General features: G+C 39.8%; 1 protein-coding gene across 2 annotated transcripts in view; it reads right to left on the reverse strand.

Annotated features, from left to right (window-relative positions):
- Nucleotides 1–17,748, reverse strand: part of ATG14 (autophagy related 14) — a 38,952-nt gene extending 21,204 nt beyond the window's left edge. Inside the window, exons 1-4 of one of the 2 annotated variants that reach the window (XM_027111328.1) lie at nt 17,420–17,748; nt 4,900–4,962; nt 3,339–3,381; nt 1,020–1,101 (exon numbers count right to left, since the gene is read on the reverse strand). In XM_027111328.1, coding sequence (XP_026967129.1) covers nt 1,020–1,101; nt 3,339–3,381; nt 4,900–4,962; nt 17,420–17,640 — 409 coding nt within the window. In that variant the 5' untranslated portion in view covers nt 17,641–17,748. Of the gene's footprint in view, nt 1–1,019; nt 1,102–2,514; nt 2,595–3,338; nt 3,382–4,899; nt 4,965–17,419 lie in introns of those variants that run through there. The other variant, XM_027111329.1, reaches the window with a different exon arrangement.
- Between the last annotated feature and the right edge of the window lie 2,723 nt (nt 17,749–20,471).

Raw genomic sequence — 20,471 nt, forward strand, 5'->3', positions numbered from 1 at the left:
GGTGAACCCATGGTAAGTAATGAGTCCCTACACTGCTATTGACCCAGAGCCTTTGGAGAGTGCAGGCCAAACTCGGTGGAAGAGTGGCTGGCTGCAGCTCTGAGCAGCTCTTCACCCAGCTACCATGCTTCTCTATGCAAGCACTTTATTAGGACAAACATTTTCAAAGACAGCTTTTACACCATTACCTACCACTATAAAATACTTGCTTCTGAAAGCAATGAGTAGACAAGAAACAGATTTACAAGGTATGATGACGACCCATTCTAAACTTGAAACACTTATCTTCAGAAATACATGGACTATTTCTTTCTTTTTCTTTTATTTTTATTTATTTATTTTTTGGCCGTGTGGCATGTGGGATCTTAGTTCCCTGACCTGGGATTGAAACCATGCCCCCTGCATTGGAAGCATGGTGTCTTAACCACTAGACCACCAGGGAAGTTCCACCATGGACTGTTTCTAAGGACACAGGACTTCTAAGAGGACTCTTAAAACTTGACAACCACCTTTGATAAAGTATGAAATACACAGATGTAATGCAAGATTAATACAGATTAAAATATGTATAAGACTCACTGAGTCTTATATTCTGTGCTTCTGGTGTGAACTAACAATTATTATACCTGATTACCAAGACTGACTCTGAGCTTCCTGTCAGCTAAGGGAAACGGGACACATACATTCCTTAACTTTTTAAGTTGAGAAATGTAGCAGTTTAAAGGTCATTACATTTGCGTGCATGTGTATATGTATATATGGACATATGGGTATGTATATATATACACACAGATATGTTTTATATACATATATATGAAAAAAATATATATATATAAATTCCTTATACAGATGTTTTACAAAGAGAAAGGCAAGCAGTAAACTCTTCCATGCTGCTCTTGCCTCCCCCCACCCCTTCTCTGTCTCCCTTCCTCTGTCTCTCTAGTTTGTTTATTAATCGCATGAAGTTCCACATGAGTCCATCCTTTATTAGGGCTGGAGAGAGGTGGAAAATTACTTACTTTTCTTCATTTCTTCATTTCCTTTACATATAGTTTGTTTCAGCTGTTCAATCCTCATCTTGCAGGACATTATTTTCCATCTCTTAAAAAAGGTATGAAATAAATATCACAAATGTTGGTCTCTAATGACTAATATGATTATCTACTGGGGACACTACTTATTTTGAGGTGTATCTTAGAAAATGTAATGAATAAAAGATCAGTATAATTATATTTCTTATAGCTTGTAACTAGTGGATTACAAAAAAGAAAAAAAATGTTACTCTGGTTCAGTGCAGAAGCTGCTAGGAAATTAAGAGAGAAAGAGAAATTCACACAGTTCTTTTATGTGTTAATAAGCACAGAGAAAAGTGTTGAAGGATATTCTCTTAACCTGCCCTGCCCAATATATAGCTACAGGTCCCATGTGGTTACCTGCAAGTCAATTAGATTATATGAAATTTAAAAAAAATCCAGTTCCTACTCTCACTACCCACGTCAGGTGGTACATGTCAACACCACAAGTGACTAATGGCTACCATATCGGGCAGTGTAGACAGAGAACATTTGCATCATCAGAGAGTTCTATGGATGTGCTGCTTTAAATTCTCAGTGCTGGTTACTGAGGAGACCACCAACTGTATTATCTCACTGATACAATAAGCAAATATTACTCGCAAAATAATAAAAACTGCAGTAAAGCAGAAGTTTTTTTTTTAAGTTTATAACTCATGTAAGATTTCTTGAAAAGCCTCAAAAAGTTATATGAAACTGCAATTTTATATTACCAGGATTTAGGTACAGCTTCCCCAAAGAGAATAAAGGATAAGTAAAAATCTGCCCCACTAGTTTTAAAAAAGTATTATTTATCTATTCCATAATGCTTCCATAAACGGGGATAATTGAAAGCGTACAACATCAGTCAAATGCCTATAATGTTTCACACTTGTCTAAGTAGTCTGATGGTACAAGATACAGAGTAGATTACAGGAATGTTCAGTGGGTAAAACTCTCCCCTCTCCAGTGGGGTGAGAGAAACATCTGAGAACACATGCACGGGAACTGATGGATTCAGGAATAAACTGGAAATGAGATGTCTTTACTTTTAAAAGGTATTAGTCTTTAAGAATCAATATTTAAATATTTGATAGAAAAACGAGAAAACTTAGAACTTAGAAAAACTGGGATGAGATTCTTTATAAACAGCCTTTTATAACCTTTTTCCATACAACTTGTTTATATAACATTCAGAGCATAAGCAGAACTCACCTATATCACATCTCTTTAAGTATCATTTAAAATTTATGAAGGACGCTTATTATTATTATGAAAAAAATTAAGCAACACAAAAGAGAAGAAAGAGATTGTTAACCTGACTCCTTCCCACTCTTCAGGGTTGATCTCAATTAAAGTTTGATATGTATTTTTTAAGATATATATTTAAAACACATACACAAATGGAATCATACTTTACCCTAGCCTGCTTTTTGTTTGATTGTTTCATTAAAAAATATACCTTGGACATCATTCCATACAAGTGCATGTAGACTGACCACATTCTTCTCAACAGCTACACAGCATCATAATCATCTCATTCTGTTTGATGAGTATTTAGATTATATATTAACTTTACTACCAATGATGCAGACAATCAGCCTCTTTATCCATAAATCTCTACATTCATGTATATTTTCTTAGGAGGAAAATTGCCGATATACCACATGTGCATTAAAAACACCAACAAGCCACCACCAAATTGTCCCCCAAACAAATGTGTCAATATACACTCCCACCAACAGTGAATAAAAGTATAATCAATCAAACTCCTTATTTTCATATGTTGTACTCATTTTTTCCCAGTTTATATTCATTTTGCTACGGTCTTTAACATATAGAACTTTTAAACTTTTATGTAGTGTGTCAAATGTTTTCCTTTATGGCTTATAAAGGTCTGCTCACCCCCAGATTATATAAATACTCTCCCATATTTTCTTTTAATATTTGAGTTTATTTTTCACATTCAATCATTAACCCATCTACAAAGTAGGTGTTTACGATGAGTAATTTTTTAAAAAAGGACACCTCACTGTTCTTATATCTTTGTCAATACCAGACTTCATAATTATTCCTTACAGTGGTTCCATAATTAATTGCCAAAACCCTGTTTTTGGTACCTGGATGAAATATCTGAGAAGCCCACACTACGAATATATTCACAGAGAACTGCCAAAAATGATCAAAAATAAATTTAAATTTGAAATGATTTTTTAAGTTCTGCCAATTTAAAAACATGTAACCTCAAGTGTAAAGAATATTATTTAAATTCTTCTTATAGCTTACCAACTGATCTGTTATCCATTTTCCTTCCATAGCTTTTAACACTCTGTATGGAGAAGAGACAAAGGAAATATGCTCTTAAAATAATGAATTCGGTGAAGCTCAAAAATGCAAAATCAACAACTTTTTAAAATAAGGTCTTAGAAACAGCTGGATATACCGAAGTGGGATGTAAGCACTGAAAAATGTTTCCCAGATTCCCTGCTCTCTTCAATTTTTTCTCACCTCCTTCCTTTTGCACTTTTAATACAGCTCAGAGCCTTTCTATAAACGTTCACAATAAACTTCCATAACAGCCATAGCCTTTGTCCTCCGTCATAATCAATAATTTCCATCAGTCATAATTAATAATAATGATAGTTACAAGAGAATTCATGGTCCAAATGCTATTGTCAGCTCCCCGCAAAATGGCACAAGCCATGGGAGTTCCCTGGTGGTGCAGCTGTTGAGAATCCACCTGCCAGTGCAGGGGACATGGGTTCAAGCCCTGGTCCGGGAAGATCCCATGTGCCGCAGAGCAACTAAGCCCGTGCACCACAACTACTGAGCATGCACTCTAGAGCCCGCGACCCACAACTACTGAGCCCTTGTGCCGCAACTACTGAAGCCCGCATGCCTAGAGCCCGTGCTCCGCAACAAGAGAAGCCACCGCAATGAGAAGCCTGTGCACCACAACGAAGAGTAGCCACTACTCGCCACTAGAGAAAGTCCGTGCACAGCAACGAAGACCCACACAGCCAAAAATAAATTAATTAATTAATTACTTTTTTTTAAAAAAAGGCATAAGCCAGCTTAGGCAAAAATTTGTTCTAAGGAATGAAGTGTTCTATAGGAAAAAATAAGTTTCCGTGATAGAGTAAGTTAGAGAAATGACTGAGTTAACTAAATCTAAGCGGGTTTTTCTAATGCAGAGTATCTCTGAAGATTTCATCTACTCATAAATGTGTTAATCAGGTCTGGGGTGTGTATGGAGAATAGTGACTGGATCAGTTTGGGATAAAAGGTTCTACAGGACAATTCCCAAATCCAGAGGATGAGAGATTCATCGGGTGCTCATTAATACTCAGATTCCTGGGCCTACCCCCAGACCTACTGAATCAGGATACCTGAGGACAGGATTCCAAGAATCTACATTTTTAACCAGTACCGAAGTTAATGAATTCTGATGTAGATGTTCTGCAGACCACACTTTGCAAAACCCTGATACAGAAGAATAAAGATAAACAGAAGCAATAATGTCCTACAAGAGCCACCACTGCTAGTCTAATATGCCTTTTGTCCTGGACCCATTTACAATACGTCAATTATCAGGGCCAGCGGTTTGATTCATCCATCCAGTCACTGCCTGCTGTGAACCAGGCACCAGGTTTGATCCCAGTGTTTTCTAGAAACTTGATCATCTCTCCTATTTTGCTTCTCCCAGATGTTCTGCTCTTCACACGGGGAGATTTGTAACCTAAATTCAATGAATTAGCAATCCACATGTATGCATACCACAGCACTGAATTAAACCATGTGGTGACAAGACAACCTCCACAAATTAAAAAACAAAATGAAAACTCACTCTTTTTGAAATTCTTCTTGCTTGCTCTTAAGTTGGCTTAACCTTTCCTTCTTGTCTATAAACCTGTAAGAAAAAAATTCAGTGTTTTATTTAAATGTTTATTTTTTTTTCAGTTGAATGAGATTATGCAAATTCCTGAGAGCCAAACATTTCTGCAGACTCATCAGGTAATGTCACTGTCCTGAACATATCTTCTCAATGGCACACAGCTGCTTATCATTTGGTTATTTAAAACTAAGTTCAAATTCTCAGCTTTAAAACTCTTTCATGGGTTTATAAAATGTGCCTATAGGTTTTTTTCACCCCTAGTTTAAATTGTCCTCCAAAACAGGTAAATCAGAGCACTAAAATGAATCAGAATTCAAGAAAACAGAGGCTTCCATTATAAAAATAATTATAATTATTAAGCTTAATTTAACCCTACTCTCATTTATAAATTGGTTCCTTATAATTCTTAAAGTACAATTTTTTTCTAATTTTACTGCTAGTCATTACGGGCTAGCAATTTACTTAATAAAAGTTATTAAAAGGAAAGAATATCACATTGCAGTTCATTTTTGCTGTTTGTCACTATTCTACCCTTATTCTTATTTTCTTCCTGCTACCTTATGTGGGATTAGTTTGGTTTTTTTGCAGTTTAAGGTAGGAAGTTCAATCATCAACTTTAAGCCTCTCCCTTTTTAATATAAGTATACAGAGTTATGAATTTCCTCCAGAAGTATTGCTTAAGCTAAACCCTAAACATTTTGATATCGTGTATTTTACCACTTAGTTTGACATTTCTAATCTTCCATCAAATTCCCTCTTTGACCAATGAATTATTTAGAAGTGTATTGTTCAATTTCCAGATATATGGGTTTTTTTTGTAACGTACTGTTATTTTTCTACTTTAACGCTGATGTGGTCCCAGAATATTCTCTATGAGATTTTAATCTTTTGACTTGAGACTATCTTATGGCCTTGCATATGGTGCGCACGTCTCGGTCAAAGTTCCACGTGCACTTGAAAGAAAGTGTTTCCTATAGCTGCTGGATACAGAGTTCTATAAATGTCAACTAGCTGAAGGTGGCTAGCAGTGATACTCATATCATCTAGGTCTATGCTGTTCAACACGGTAGCCATCAGGCACATGTGGCTACCGAGTACCTAAAATGACTTGTTGCTTAATAAGAATTTTAGGTTAAAAAAAAAAAAAGTATGACTAACATCATGCAACTGATTTTGAATTGAGCTAATGGTGGCTCACTACTTTCAAAAAAACAAAGGTAATGCCACATGCTACAGTAACATGGTGTGGAGTCCAAGATTAGGCCTTTGGCTATCTCGTGAAAAAATGAAAACAATTTAATAGAACCATAACAGCCCTAAAAATCTCTTCCTTAAAATAATCCAGACATAAAAGTCTCTCTAACATACTATTTCTATAATCCCACATTTGAAACATACCCAGATATCTACTTCTAAATGGAAGGGATAAAATGGTCTAATTATGACCCTACCATTTAATAGTCAGTCACTGAAAATGTACAATATATATTAAACAAGAAACCAAATCAGATAATATTACATGTGACAGAATTATATATTTACATGACTAAATTAAAATTAAATTAAAAATTCAGTTTCTCAGCTGCACTACCCACATTTCAATAACCACATATGGTTGGGGGCTACCTTACTGGATGGCATGGATACGGAACATCACTGCACAAAGTTGTATTGGGTAGCACTGCAATGGCCAGTAAGGTGGTAACTACATGAAACAATATTAGAAAACTCAGAAACCAGTGTGGAATGTGGACAAATTCATAGATTCATCAATTAATTTATCAGGCATTTACTATGTGCCTGCAACTTATGACAAAGCATTTTACAGAACGTTAAGAAATCTAATCTTTCATTTTTCTGCAACTGGCTGTGAACTAGACAGGTTACTTGTTATATGCTTCCATTTCCTTCTATCAAAAATGAGAAACGAATGTGGTATTTACTTCTACCTAATGTGGTGATTCATGCTCCGATAAGCTGAAGGAGATGACAAACTCACAAGACTCATCCACCTGTGTAAACAAAGGACTGACATGGAGGATAAAATCCTGCTTTTAGGGGCTATAAATCAGATCTGTTGTAAAAAATGCCACTTTGCACTAAAACAAATTGGGATGATAACACTGTCCAGCTTTATATCAAGCTGGTTAGTCCTCTTGGGTTTTGTTTAAAAAAAAAACCCAAAACAAAACAACAGCAAACTTAAAACATAAACATACAGAGGACAGCAGGAATAACAAACAGAAGATAACAGTTCCTACTGTATCAAACACTTCATGAGTAATGTCATTCTTCATGAAGGAAATGAAAAATAGGTGGTGTGAACAAAGCAAAAGCAGATGGTTATCAACGAATGCAGCTGGTCAGCGAGCCAACTGCTCACCGGCTCCTCATCCATCCTCTGCATTCTCCATCCCAGGACTCACAGAGATAGATTAGGACAAAAAAGAAAAAAGAAAAAGGAAGGGGGGAAAGGCCTTTTTTATATACTGTCTTTGAAGCTAGGTTTATCACGTAAAATGTTTTGTATCCTTTTTCACTTCAGAACATAAAGACCTATCTCATTCTTTAACAGGTACACAGAATTTCACTGAATGGACATCATATAATTTATTTACAGAAATACCTACTGACGAACATTGCCACCGCTTCCAAATTTTCACTATTATCAGTAATGTTAGAAATGAATATCTGGGTGCATTTAGGTTTACATGGCAACTCCTGGCAGTTATCTTTAAATTTCCTCGGAATCATTTCATGTTATATTTCCAACCCTACCAACCTGTTTTCTTACTCGCAGCACTGCCCATTTTACTCTTTGCTAACCTGACTGGCCTCCCACTCCCTCTCTTCAAAGACAGTTCACAATTCATTTATTTGCCTTTCTTCATTTCACAGTTAGAAATGTTTAACACCTTTTCCTATCTTATTGGCTACTTTTCTTTTGTTATCCCCCTATGCCCTTTGTTCACTTTTCTATAGTTTTTTTTTTTTTTTTAATTTTTGGCTGCACTGGGTCTCATTGCTGTGCACGTGTTTTCTCTAATTGCGGTGAGCAGGGTCCACTCTTCATTGTGGTGCGCAGGCTTCTCATTGCGGTGGCTTCTCTTGTTGCGGAGCACGGGGCTTCCTCTAATTGCAGTGAGCAGGGTCCACTCCTCATTGCTGTGTGCAGGCTTCTCATTGCGGTGGCTTCTCTTGTTGCGGAGCATGGGCTCTAGGCATGTGGGCTTCAGTAGTTGTGGCTCGTGGGGTCAGTAGTTGTGGCTCGTGGGCTCTAGAGTGCAGGCTCAGTAGTTGTGGCGCACGGGCTTAGTTGTTCTGCAGCATGTGGGATCTTCCCTGACCAGGGCTTGATCCCGTGTCCCCTGCATTGGCAGGTGGATTCTTAACCACTGCGCCACCAGGGAAGTTCTATAGTTTTTTTTTAAAGGGTTATTTATTAGAGAAATTATCTATTTCCTTTCATACATCTTGAAATTATTCTTCCTCAATCTGCTTGGTGACTACTTATGTTTCTGCTCTACAAATTTTCCAAAATTTTATGCAGATACATTTATCAATTTTGTTGTTGTTGTTCAGTGGCTCTACAGTTTTCTATTGTTTTCCGAAAAGAATCTGCCCGTAAACCTATACCATGCATCAGGGCTTTTACAACACTATTCCTTCCTTCCTTCCTCCCTCCCTCCCTCCCCCTCCCTCCCTTCCTTCCTCCTTCCCTCCCTTCCTTCCTCCCTCCCTTCCTTCCTCCCTCCCTCTTTCTTTCTTTCTTTACTTATTTATCTATTTAAGCCGGGTCATAGTTGCGTCACGTGGGATCTTCGTTGTGGCATGCAGGATCCTTTTTTCTTTTTAGTTGTGGCATGTGGGATCTAGTTCCCTGACCAGGGACTGAACTTGGGCCCCCTGCGTTGGAAGCACGGAGTCCTAGCCACTGGACCACCAGGGAAGTCCCTACAACACTATTTCTTATATTTTCCTTCCCAATTTAAAAATGCCTTCTTTGTTTAAAAATGCCCAATTTAAAAATGCCCTACAAAAGTACTCCCTTAAGCTGACTTTAAAAAGTGCCCCCGTGATAGAGACTGATGAAAACTAGGAGCAGATGGTCATACAGAGTCTGGGTTGTGTGCCACCTCTTGTAGTCAACAGTGCTACAAGAGATGGCACACAACCCAGCTCAGGCTTCAGAGGGAGCTCTCCAGCAGTCACATTTGCGTGGGCTGCCCCTTGAGGACAGGTTAGAGGTGGCCTTGCTAAGGGAAGGAAGGCATTATAGGCAGAGGAAATTCTGCTGTTTCACAGGTGAGAAGTTAATCTGTCCTGCCCTAGAGAACCTCAATACACCAGCGGGACAGCAGGGACAGGAGTGTGCTGCTGATAAGGATCAGTTAAGAGTGTGACCCTCATCACTCCACGCTATCCCATGGCCAGAGGTCGTCCTGGGCGACTGAGTGGATCTGGCTACAGGTGGGACTGGTCACCTAAGTCTGTCCCACGCGATCAGAAAAGTAGCACCCGGGCATGCACTCTATCAGGGATCCTACTATTAATTCTGTGCTAGATGATCATTAACATCGTCATAACACCCACTACTTACTGAGCACTTACTTAGTGTCTTTCATAAAATAACTCTAATCCCTCCATCCGCCTTCTCAGTTCTTTCCCTCATCCTTTGTGCCTAGGGTAATGGCAATAGAAAAGTCCAAGAAACACTACTAATGTATTTTAAGAAAGGTAAAACAAACAAACAAAAAACACAAAACTTTTGAATATGCCATTGAGGGCCTTAAAAATTAGCAAACCCTTTGAACCAGTTATGCAATTCAAGGAAAAGATCAGAGGTGACGAAGAAGATTTATGCCAATTGTGGAATTAGTCATAATAGCAAAAACTGGAAACTTTAATGTCCAAAAGGAGAATGATTATCAAACGACACCATATGGCCATGAAGGACATCAAAATATTTTTGTAGACAAACACATTAGTATGTGTTTATGAGATGCTGGGTTAAAGAAAACAAAAAAGCAGAGCATCAAACTATATACACATCGTATGATTCCAAATGAAAAAAATATATTTACAAGCACACACATACATATAAACAAGGCTGGAAGCAAATATAACAAAACACTAACAGTTGTGAGAATATGGGCAAAATCTGTTTCCTTCTTTAGGTATTAATGTACTTTACAAGTTTCCTACAATAATCATACATACTTTTATAATCAGAAAAAAAGACAGTATTCAATCAATTAAAATTTCTCAAGCTCTGCCTTTGAGGATCATATCCACTGTAAAAATATACACAATCCCCTAAAAGTATCTAAAGTCCTTAGGTCTCTTGACACCGATTATATTCCTTAGGTTCCTTAAATCTAAAAGCAGAAAATGAGCATTAACAGTTTTTAGGTCAGTGGTGGAGAATGATCCCCAGCTCGAATTTGGATACAGGTTTGGTGAAAAGTTAACGATGATTCTGGCTCTAGAAATAAGGCAGAAAGGCTTCTTGGGGAAGAGAGAGCACAGATGCACCTGGAGAATAGCACAGCAATCTCCCTTATTTAAGCAGAAATGGTTAAAGAACTGCATATTTCTTGAACTAGGATACTAACACAGCAAGAATTACTAGCCATCAAATTTTTCTCCCTTAAATTCTTTAGGCATTTAAGGATATAATGTTTATGGACAACTGCAATATGAAAAAACACAGTCCTTATCAGAATGGTTCTTCTATCTTATGTTAGAATATTTAGGTATGAGAAAATACACAGCTGACCCTTGAACAATGTGGGTTTCAACTGAGTGGGTCCACTTATATGCAGATATTTTTCAACAGCAAATACTACAGTACTACATGGTCGGAATTTGGTTGAATCTGTGGATGTGGAGAAACTGCGGATAAGGAGGGCTGACTATAAATTACAGGAGAATTAACCCCTGTTGTTCAAGGGTTAACTGTAGTAAAAACATACTCCACTGGCAGGAATGAAGGTTAAGTGATTAGGAGAAAGTAGAAGCAGAGCATTGTTTCATTGTCTCCCTTGTAAAATGGGAATAGTGATTATCCTACTTGGTTATAGGGATTAAATAAGATAAATGTGAAAGCATCAGGTACAGGCACTTAGCACATAATATAGGCTAGTTTCCCTTTTCTTCATTGCAATGAGTGATTTTGCACTTAATCTTACTAACGTATTAAATTGAATATTTATTTATTTATTTATACATGTATTTCAGATCTGGAGGTAAATTCAAGAATTAGCATAGCCCAGCAATAAGTAAGGAACAACTACTCTGAGTTTCCTCATTCTAAAAACAGATTAATAACTCACAGTTTTGTGGTAGGGAACAAATGACATAATAAATGTGAAATTCTTTTATAAATTCTAAAAGGTACACATAATGTTAAGAGTAGTCACTGATACTGACTGAAAACAAGTTACATTTTCTTAGCAGATCCACATGTATTGGTGTAAATACAATTAATAAGCTGCATGGGATGGGAGTTGTGACCCTTCTTGAAAGACAATACCAAACAGAACTCAGGTTGATAAACCCTTGTCTAAAGATGGGGAGTCCAGCTACCTATAGAGCTTTTATTCTGTTGAGTGGGGCATAAAAATGTGGGCCCAGAATCAAAATCCCATGACAATATTTTTATTAGCTATAGTGACTGACAACCAAAAAGATACTGGAGGGCAGAACAGAGATGTCTAAAGGGTAGGTTTTTGGATGTTGGCTGTGTCTTCCCCTTGAAATGTTTAGTAACATCTACATTTCTTGCTCGTCCTTTATCCCACCTCTCAATTTGTTCAGCGCCCATATTTCTGTTTCTTGGTAGAACTGTAGCATATATTCTTAAAACTCATCAGTGAAGGTAGTGCTGCATCATTCCTGATGCAGGGTACATATAAAAGCAATACAGGAACTTCCCTGGTGGTCCAGTGGGTAAGACTTCACACTGCCAATGCAGGGGGCCTGCGTTCAATCCCTGGTCGGGGAACCTGCATGCCGCAACTAATCATTTGCATGCCACAACTAAGAAGCCTGCATGCCGCAACTAAAAAGATCCCGCATGCTGCAACTAAGATCCAGTGCAGCCAAAATAAATTTTTTTTTAAAAAGCAATACTGGGCTTCCCTGGTGGCACAGTGGTTGAGAGTCCGCCTGCCGATGCAGGGGACACGGGTTCGTGCCCCGGTCCGGGAAGATCCCACATGCTGCGGAGCAGCTGGGCCCGTGAGCCATGGCCGCTGAGCCTGCGTGTCCGGACCCTGTGCTCCACAACGGGAGAGGCCACAACAGTGAGAGGTCCGCGTACCGCAAAAAAAAAAAAAAAAAAAAAGAAAGAAAAGCAATACTACCCATATGCTCATAAATTTTGCCTTTCTTTTTGATCCACACTTTAAAATAACTGGTTCCTAAACCAGCAGGCAGATGTTCCTGGGTATCCTCAGATTATGTTCCCTGTAACACTCCTACACTATCATAAACTGGTAAGCAATTTTTTTCAGTTTTGAGTGGAAAGATTACTTCAACTTGTTATCTATTGGGTAGCAGTCTTATTTTTGGTGTCAGATAAATGTATAATCCAGAAAATTATGTTCCTGTTAAAAGACCTGTAATTTTTCTTTAATAAATTTATTTATTTAGTTAGTTTTTAAAATTTTGGCTGCTTTGGGTCTTCGTTGCTGTGCACGGGGTTTCTCTAGTTGCAGCGAGCAGGGGTTACTCTTTGTTGCGGTGCACGGGCTTCTCATTGCAGTGGCTTCTCTTGGTGCAGAGTACAGGCTCTAGACGCGCAGAGGATTCAGTAACTGTGGCACGCAAGCTCAGTAGTTGTGACTCACAGGCTCTAGAGCTCAGGCTCAGTAGTTGTGCCACACGGGCTTAGCTGCTCTGCGGCATGTGGGATCTTCCCAGACCAAGGATCGAACCCGTGTCCCCTGCATTGGCAGGTGGATTCCCAACCACTGAGCCACCAGAGAAGTCCAAGACCTGTAATTTTTAAATGTTCTCCAGTACAAGATCCAAAGGAGATTGTGTTGAGAGTACTGCTTAAAATCATTCCTCTTCATCTCTTAAGGAAGCACACACATCAAAAGGCAGATGAAAAAGCAGAGAAGAAAGTGGGCACTGTTTTCGGACTGAGGCCAAGGTGGGAGATGAGGAAAGGATAGTGCTGGGAGGGTACCAAGGTTATAAGGAAGTGTTCCCACTGAACAGTAACAAAAAAAGTAGCGCATTCAGGTATTTTTCAATCTAACTGCCAAACTCATACTGTCCACAAAATTATGTAAAGATGCATGTTCCCTTCTTAGGAGTCAAAAGAACTAATTATTGGGAGACAGATTTGTTCTTTAATATCTAATTTTCCTTGAACTGCTAAACCATTACAAACTATTTATTCAGCTAGTCTATTAATTAAACATGAAAAAAATCTACATTTACAAGAACTTTGATATGCACATCACATTCAAGATCCTTATAGGCACAGCTAATCTGGCTAATTTACTGAAAAGAATCAGAGGTTAAACAAGAGTATTTAAATTGTACTGTAAGCTTCCATATTTTATTTCAAAGTGGTTTCCCACAGTTAGTGAGGAGCTTTTCATAAGTAATAGGAAAAAAGGGTCTGAAAGCAAAATTTTTCTTAAATACTGAAGACAACAGAGTATCTCACAATCAACCTTTGGCCCAAGAAATTTAAGGCTTATTAGTAGTCAGTGTAAAGCTTTGAGAGCAGAGACCTGCCTTTCTCTTCTGTAACTGCCAGAATATTTTATGCAGATAACTGTACCCAACGAGAGCTCAGTAAAACTGATTTGACCATTAGGACTGTGGTCCTGGATCTCAACAGATTCTCACATCCTATTAGATGCTAGGCACTGTTCTGGGAACAAACGAAAACAAACAAGCAAACTCCTCTTCCTTAGGAATACAAGGTTCAGAACGGGGAACGATGGAAAGAAAGTGAAGTGAAGCTGTCTGTTATCCCTGAACCTTAAAATTTCTTTTTCATTTCTAAATTTTGAATGGTTCTGGTATTTATTTTTCACTTTTCTGCTTGGAAAAGTAAAAAGAAATCCACTATAACACATCCCTCTTCCGAAAATAATTTGTATTTCAGCTTCTAAAGTTGTCTTGCCTTTACCATTCCTTCAACAATCTGCTTATTGTGTGCTACCCACTGCCGCTGCACTAAGCACTGGGGATCCAACTGAACAAAACCAGAATTCATGCCTGTGTGGAACTACATTCTGGATGCAGTTACTTTCCTCAAAAAAGTAACACCACTTACCATGCTCGATACCATGAAAGAATTGAGTATTGTGACAGAAATGGCGGGGGGAGAGGTGGAAGTGGGGACCTATCTTAGTGAAGGTCAGGGACGTCTCACTGAGGAAGTGACATTTAAGTTGAGACATGAAAGGAAAAGTGACAATCAGGAGGAACAGTGTTCCAGGCAGAGGGAACAGCAAGGAAAAAGACTCACGGGTGGAAAAGTTTCATGTGTCTGAGGATGTGAGAGAAGGCCCAACTACTGAGCTGTGAACATGAGGGTACATGGCAAGCGTTTATTTTTTGAGTACGTAATACATGCTAGACATCATGCTAAGTACTTCAGTGCATGCTCTTATGTAATCACTACCAGAAACCTATGAAGTTAGATACTCCATTTTCAAAATGAAATAAGCACAGGAGAGATTAAGAAACTTCAAAATCACATAGCAAGTGGTGGAGCTTGGATTCAATTCAATACAGCTTGAATCCAAAGACCACATTTTAAACTCAACCTTACAGCCAAAGTTAGAAGGTAGGCAGTAGCCAAATCACATGGGGCTTAATATGCCATAATAAGAAGCTTGAATTTTATTTTAAATAAAGTGGAAACCCACTGAAAAGGTTTAAGCAAACAGTGACATTATCTGATTTACATTTCTACTGTGGCTGTTGTGTGAAGGCCAGAGGAAGGCTAGGGAGGAGCTGTATGTGTAAAAGAAAGGAAACTAATAAGTAGCCAGGAGAGAAATGATAGTGGTCTGGACTAGAAGTAGACAGATTCAAGATCTACTCTGGAGCAGATCAAATTAGACTTGTCAATATTTTGGATACACGGAATAAGAAAAAAGGAAAAAGCTAGGATAACTCCCGGGTTTCTGGCTTTAGTGTCAAATGGGTCATGATTTATAATAATGAAGTGATTCAGAATCGTACTAAGTTTGGGAAGGAAGGGTAGATTGACCCAATCATTCAACAAATCTTTATTAAGCTTCTACTATGTGAGGATACAGCAGAGTACAAAACTGTTTTGTTCTCACAGAGCTTACATCACTGGAGCAGGGGGCAGTTAGACAAATTCATATGTAAACCATAAGATGGTGATAAGTGCTATGGAAAACAATAAAGCAGCTTAAGTGGGAAAGGAAGTTACTATTTCAGTTGAATAGTCCAAAGAAAGAGTTCCTCTAATGTATGAGCAGAGGCCTAAAGGAATCAAAGGAAGGAGCCCTGAAGACTTCTAGAAGAAAAGAGTTCTGGCAGTCTGAATAAGACTGCAGTGGTCCTGAAGCAGGAGTGTTCTTGGTATGTTTGAGGACTGGCAAGGAGGCCAGGATGGTATTGCAGAGTGGGTAAGGGAAAAGCAATAGGAGATCAATGGAGGAACAGACAATACAGAACTTTGGATAAGGACTTTGGCTTTTTTTACTTTAGGTAAAACAGGAAACCCCTGGAAGATGTGAACAAAGGAATGGAGGAGTGGTGTTACTCTGGCTGCAATATGGGAATTACACTATAAAGGAGAAAGGGTGGAAGCAGGAACTCAAGAGGCAATAATCCTCTGGTGGACCAAACCAGGAGGGAGTGAAAGGGTTAGGATTTAGGATAGGTTTTGAAGGGTGGATGGGATTTGTTGATGGGATTATACATGGTGGCATTAAGAGAGGAGTCAAGGAAGACTGGAAGGTTTTTTGGCCTGTGCCAGAGAGTGAGGTTACCATTTACTGGGCTGGAATGAGCATGAGAGGAACAGATTTATGACGGATAATCATGAATTCAGTATGCCATATTAAGATGGAGATTCTCATTACAAATTTAAATACAGACAGAGTATGCAGCTGTTTTCTTGATTTCACAAAGGCCTGGGTTGGAGATACAAGTCTGGCAGTCTTCAGCATATAGACAATATTTAAATTATGGAAATGAATCTAAGAAAAAGTATATAGAGAAGAGGGTCCAGAACTGAACCCATGATAAACTCCATCAGTTAGACATTTCCATCTCATACCTAGTATTCTTATGATAAAACTGTATTAATTTTTAAAGCTATTACTTATTACATCATCAGTTTCTAAAGTCATCAAGTACATCAATGAGACACAGTGATGAACTAAAAGATTGTATCATACAAATCTCCTCAAAAGAAAAAGAAATGAACTCCATTCATGATGAGAGGACTGTCAGCAACTCAAAAAACACTTCCAAATACAGCCGTTATATAATCCAGGGGTTAAGTGCATGGCATATGGGTTCAGGCTGCCTGGAATTTAATTCTGGTCCCCACACTTATTATCTGTGTGACCCAGGGCAGGGTACTGTGCAGTTTCTTTAGCAGTATGTTATAGAAAATAACTTACCGGGTTGTTGTACATGAATTAATACCTGAACTTTTGCACTGAAAAAATTAGCTGGCTTACTATCATTGACACTAAGTTATTGAAACAGAAGTTGGGCCTGAGAGACCTTGCAGCTAATCACACTAATTTTTCAATTATCTTAACCAAGGACTTGCAGGTCTCTTGTTTAAATTTCAAAACAAGGCCAAAACGCGTTCTTGAATTCTCTTAACTAAGGGCTTGCAGCTCCCAATCTGGATTTTAAAACAAAGCCAAAACACATACCCAAACTCCTTAGCATCTAAAACAATCTTTGGAAAAGGGAGGAACTAGCTAGCCTAGTTCACACATTAGAGTAAGCATGTCTGATAAGATCCACCTGTGACACAGGCTACCAGGGCCCGAATCCCTCTTAACCAGTTATTTGATTCTCCTTTGGTCTCTCCTCTAGAGAATGAACGTGCTTTCGAAAACAAAGGTTAAACCCAGCATTTCAATTGGAGTGGAACAAAGTACCGAGAATCCAACTCTATGGCAGTAATAGGAGAAGACCTCTCCACAACCACCATCTATCCCTCTTCTCTAGTACCCAAGAGCACCGTGAGGTCAGACTCCTCTCGAGTGGGTTAAGGGGAAACGGCGATCTTCTCTCTTCTGGCCTCCCTCCCCGACTCTCTCCTGGGAGCAAAGCGCCGGCGCAAAACAGTTACCCTCCCTACCTCCCCCTCCTCTCGCTGGGCTCCGGGGCCCAAATTCAGGCTCCGGGGCCCAAACTCAGGCCCCAGGCTCCAGCCTCCGAGCCGGTGGAGACACCAGGGTTAGAAACCATAGGGCCGTGGCGGCTGCCGTACCTTTCACGGTCGCGGCCGTCGAAGTAGACAAAATCGCCGCTCTGGACGCACTTGGCGCAGGTCAGCCGCCGGCGGGTGGTGTTGCACAGTGGGCACCGCTCGACTGCCACGTACAGCCCCTCCGCATCGTCCACGGAGTCTACGAGGTCCCGGGCGACGGGCTGGGGCCCGCAGCCAGGAGCCTCCGGCGCCCGGGATCCCTTCCCACTGGGAGACGCCATGATGGCCTGAGAGCAGAGTCAGTCACGTGGGATTTTGTTTTCAACCAGGTGCATCCTGGGCGAGGAGGAGGAGGGGCCTGGGAGGGGCCTGGGGAGGGGCCGGAAGCGCGGCGGGAGTCCCGCGAGACCCTCGCCCGGCCTCACCTAGACCGCGGCCGCCGAGGGCCGAAGGGGCAGTGGCTTTTTCTGACTGCTCGCGGGCGGCCGCTTCTGAAGCAGGAATTATGTTTAGAGGGACGAGTCAGCCCAGCAGAATGTCATCAGCGCTCAATCACGCCCAGGCTACACGTTAACGCCTCCAGCTCGTGCAAGAAATAGTAATACGATGCCCTAAGGATTCTGGGAAAACAGACTGGGAACACAATGAGGGAATTTCTGTCATTCGCTCTGGATGCTTTTAAATTTGGCTAAAACAACCGCAGAGTTGGGTGAGGGAACTGGGTCTTGGAACGAGGTTGAATTTTGGCCCACCCGCCTTCTTAATAGCTGTGTAATTCGGGGCAAATTCCTCACCTCTCTCAGCCTGTGTTCTTAACTGTTAAATGGAGAGAATTTCAGTACCCACCTAAGGATTAATAAGTAAATCCGTTTAATAGTAATCTGATAAGTACTTTACCAATAATAGCTAACCAGTGGAAACAACTGTACTGAACGTGTAAATCAAAGTTGTATCTTTCTGAAAAATAAATTTTAATGTCCAGCATTCCACCCCTTCTCTGGGCCATATCTTAAAGAATTTGAACTAGGTAGAATTTAACATGGTTAGATGACTCCAAATTTCTTTCTGTGGGGATAAATAGGGTGGGTTGGAGGATTATATCAGTAACTAGTGTTTGAATATGCCTGTAAACTACAGAAGAAAAAAAATTAGGCTCATAGGTCAAATAATCAAGACCACCGATTCTCAAGGATTATTTTGGCAGGCTGTAAATTAATGACTGCCCTAAATTCTCTCTCCAGCTAGGGCTTCTCTCCCAAGTTCCATACCCCCAAATTCATAACTGCCTACACTAGGCTTAAAGTAATGTACAGTGACCACCAACAAACTCAGCAATTGGGAAACTGAAATTAAAACTGAACTCTCAGGAATTTCCTGGCAGTCCAGTGGTTAGGACTCCAAGCTCTCCCTTCTGAGGGCCACAGTTCGATCCCTAGTCGGGGAACTAAAATCCCACAAGCCTGCACGGTGCCGCCAAAACAAAAATAAAACAAAAAAACCCTGAACTCTCCCTCCCCACAAATGTCTCCTCATCTTAGTGAAAGACAATCACTGCCCACTTGGGAACAAGGGCCATGACTCCTGTTAGCCCATCCCTCCCTGTTAATCTCCACCTCTCCATCAAATGCGGCTGATTCCACAACCTAATTAGGTCTTGAAGCTGAGCTCTTTGCTCCAGCCTCTTAGTCTTATCTAGTCTATTTTAATACAATTACATAGGATTATAAAAGTACCCCCAAAAAGCCCCAAATCCCTAAACTGTTTTCAAAGTAGACCTTATACTAAACCTGAATGGTTCCTGAAAGTTTAAGATTTATTTTTTTATTTTTTTTTTTTTTAGGAATAGACAGACAGGAGTTTTATTTCAGCCAAGCTGAGGACTGTAGCCTGGAAGCCAGCCTCTCATATAACTCTGAGGAACTGCTCCAGGGAAGCACAGTTTCAGCACAGTTTTAAGTCTTGTCAGAACAAATAACACCAAACAAGTCAGAGAGACATTCCTTCAAGGTTTCAACAAAACAGATAAGAACCTACACAGTGAGTCAGGATGGCCTTGGCCCCTGGGAAGGGGGTCATCATCGAAGGAGTCCCAGCCTTGGCATCCCAGGAAGGAAGGCATTTGATCTTCATTTTTAACATGGACGTTTTTTACCTCTGGTCAATGCGCCCTTTCCTTTAATAATTCCAGCAGATGTACAATGTACGTTTGATAGGCCACAAACAGGCTGTTTTAGTTAGCATAAAATTCAAGTTAACTCATGTATAAGCCAGAAAGACTTCCCCATACTTCAACATGTGAACATTTCTTTTATCAATATCATGTTTTATGCTTCAAAAGACAAGTGACTGGGGCCCAGAACATGAGCCTACCTTGTTTAAAATGCCCACCTCTTAAGTCTTCACATCTTGTTTACTGCCTTCTATTTTGGTGAGCTTTTGTGGAAACACGTCTTATCTCCCCCGACAATAGGAGACGCATCTTGAGAGCAGAGCTATGTCTGATATTGTACGATTCAACCACCAATATGGGCACTGTCATACACGGACTAAGAAATAACTGGGAACTCTGGAAATATCTGTTTAATGAATGTAACATGGTGGTTTGGAGTTCGAGCATCTGGAATCTAAGTATGGTTCTGTCACTTACTACCAGTGCAGTGTGACCTGGGGGTTTTTATTTATCCTCCACCAGCCTCAGCAGCTGCATCTGTGAAACATAACAGCATCAGTGATTTTCGGTACTGTCTTGGGTATTCCCAGGGTTGTGGTGCTTTTAGTAGTCTCCTTCCAGCCATAACTGGGAGAATGGCCATGTCTGCGGTGAGAGACAGTGCTTTATTTAAGAAATTTTAACTATCCCATTAAACTCTCTGAAGAAAATTTACTGACTCTTATCACAGTATTTTTCTGAAGTTTTCCTTCCAAACTCGTAAAGGTATGGGAAGGCAATAAAAAAAAAAGGAAACATTTATAATATATATGTTCACTCTTAATAACCCAAACAAATGATACTGCAAAAGACTTTGCTGTCAAATATCCCTTTGTAATCCTCTAGGGGTATCCAACCTCAGTTAGGAGCGATAGGCTGAATTCTAGAGACGGTTTTGTGGTT

The sequence above is a fragment of the Aethalodelphis obliquidens genome, unplaced genomic scaffold (assembly GCF_003676395.1).
Source record: "Aethalodelphis obliquidens isolate GAN/ISIS:26980383/991018 unplaced genomic scaffold, ASM367639v1 scaffold10, whole genome shotgun sequence".
NCBI lineage: Eukaryota > Metazoa > Chordata > Mammalia > Artiodactyla > Delphinidae > Aethalodelphis > Aethalodelphis obliquidens.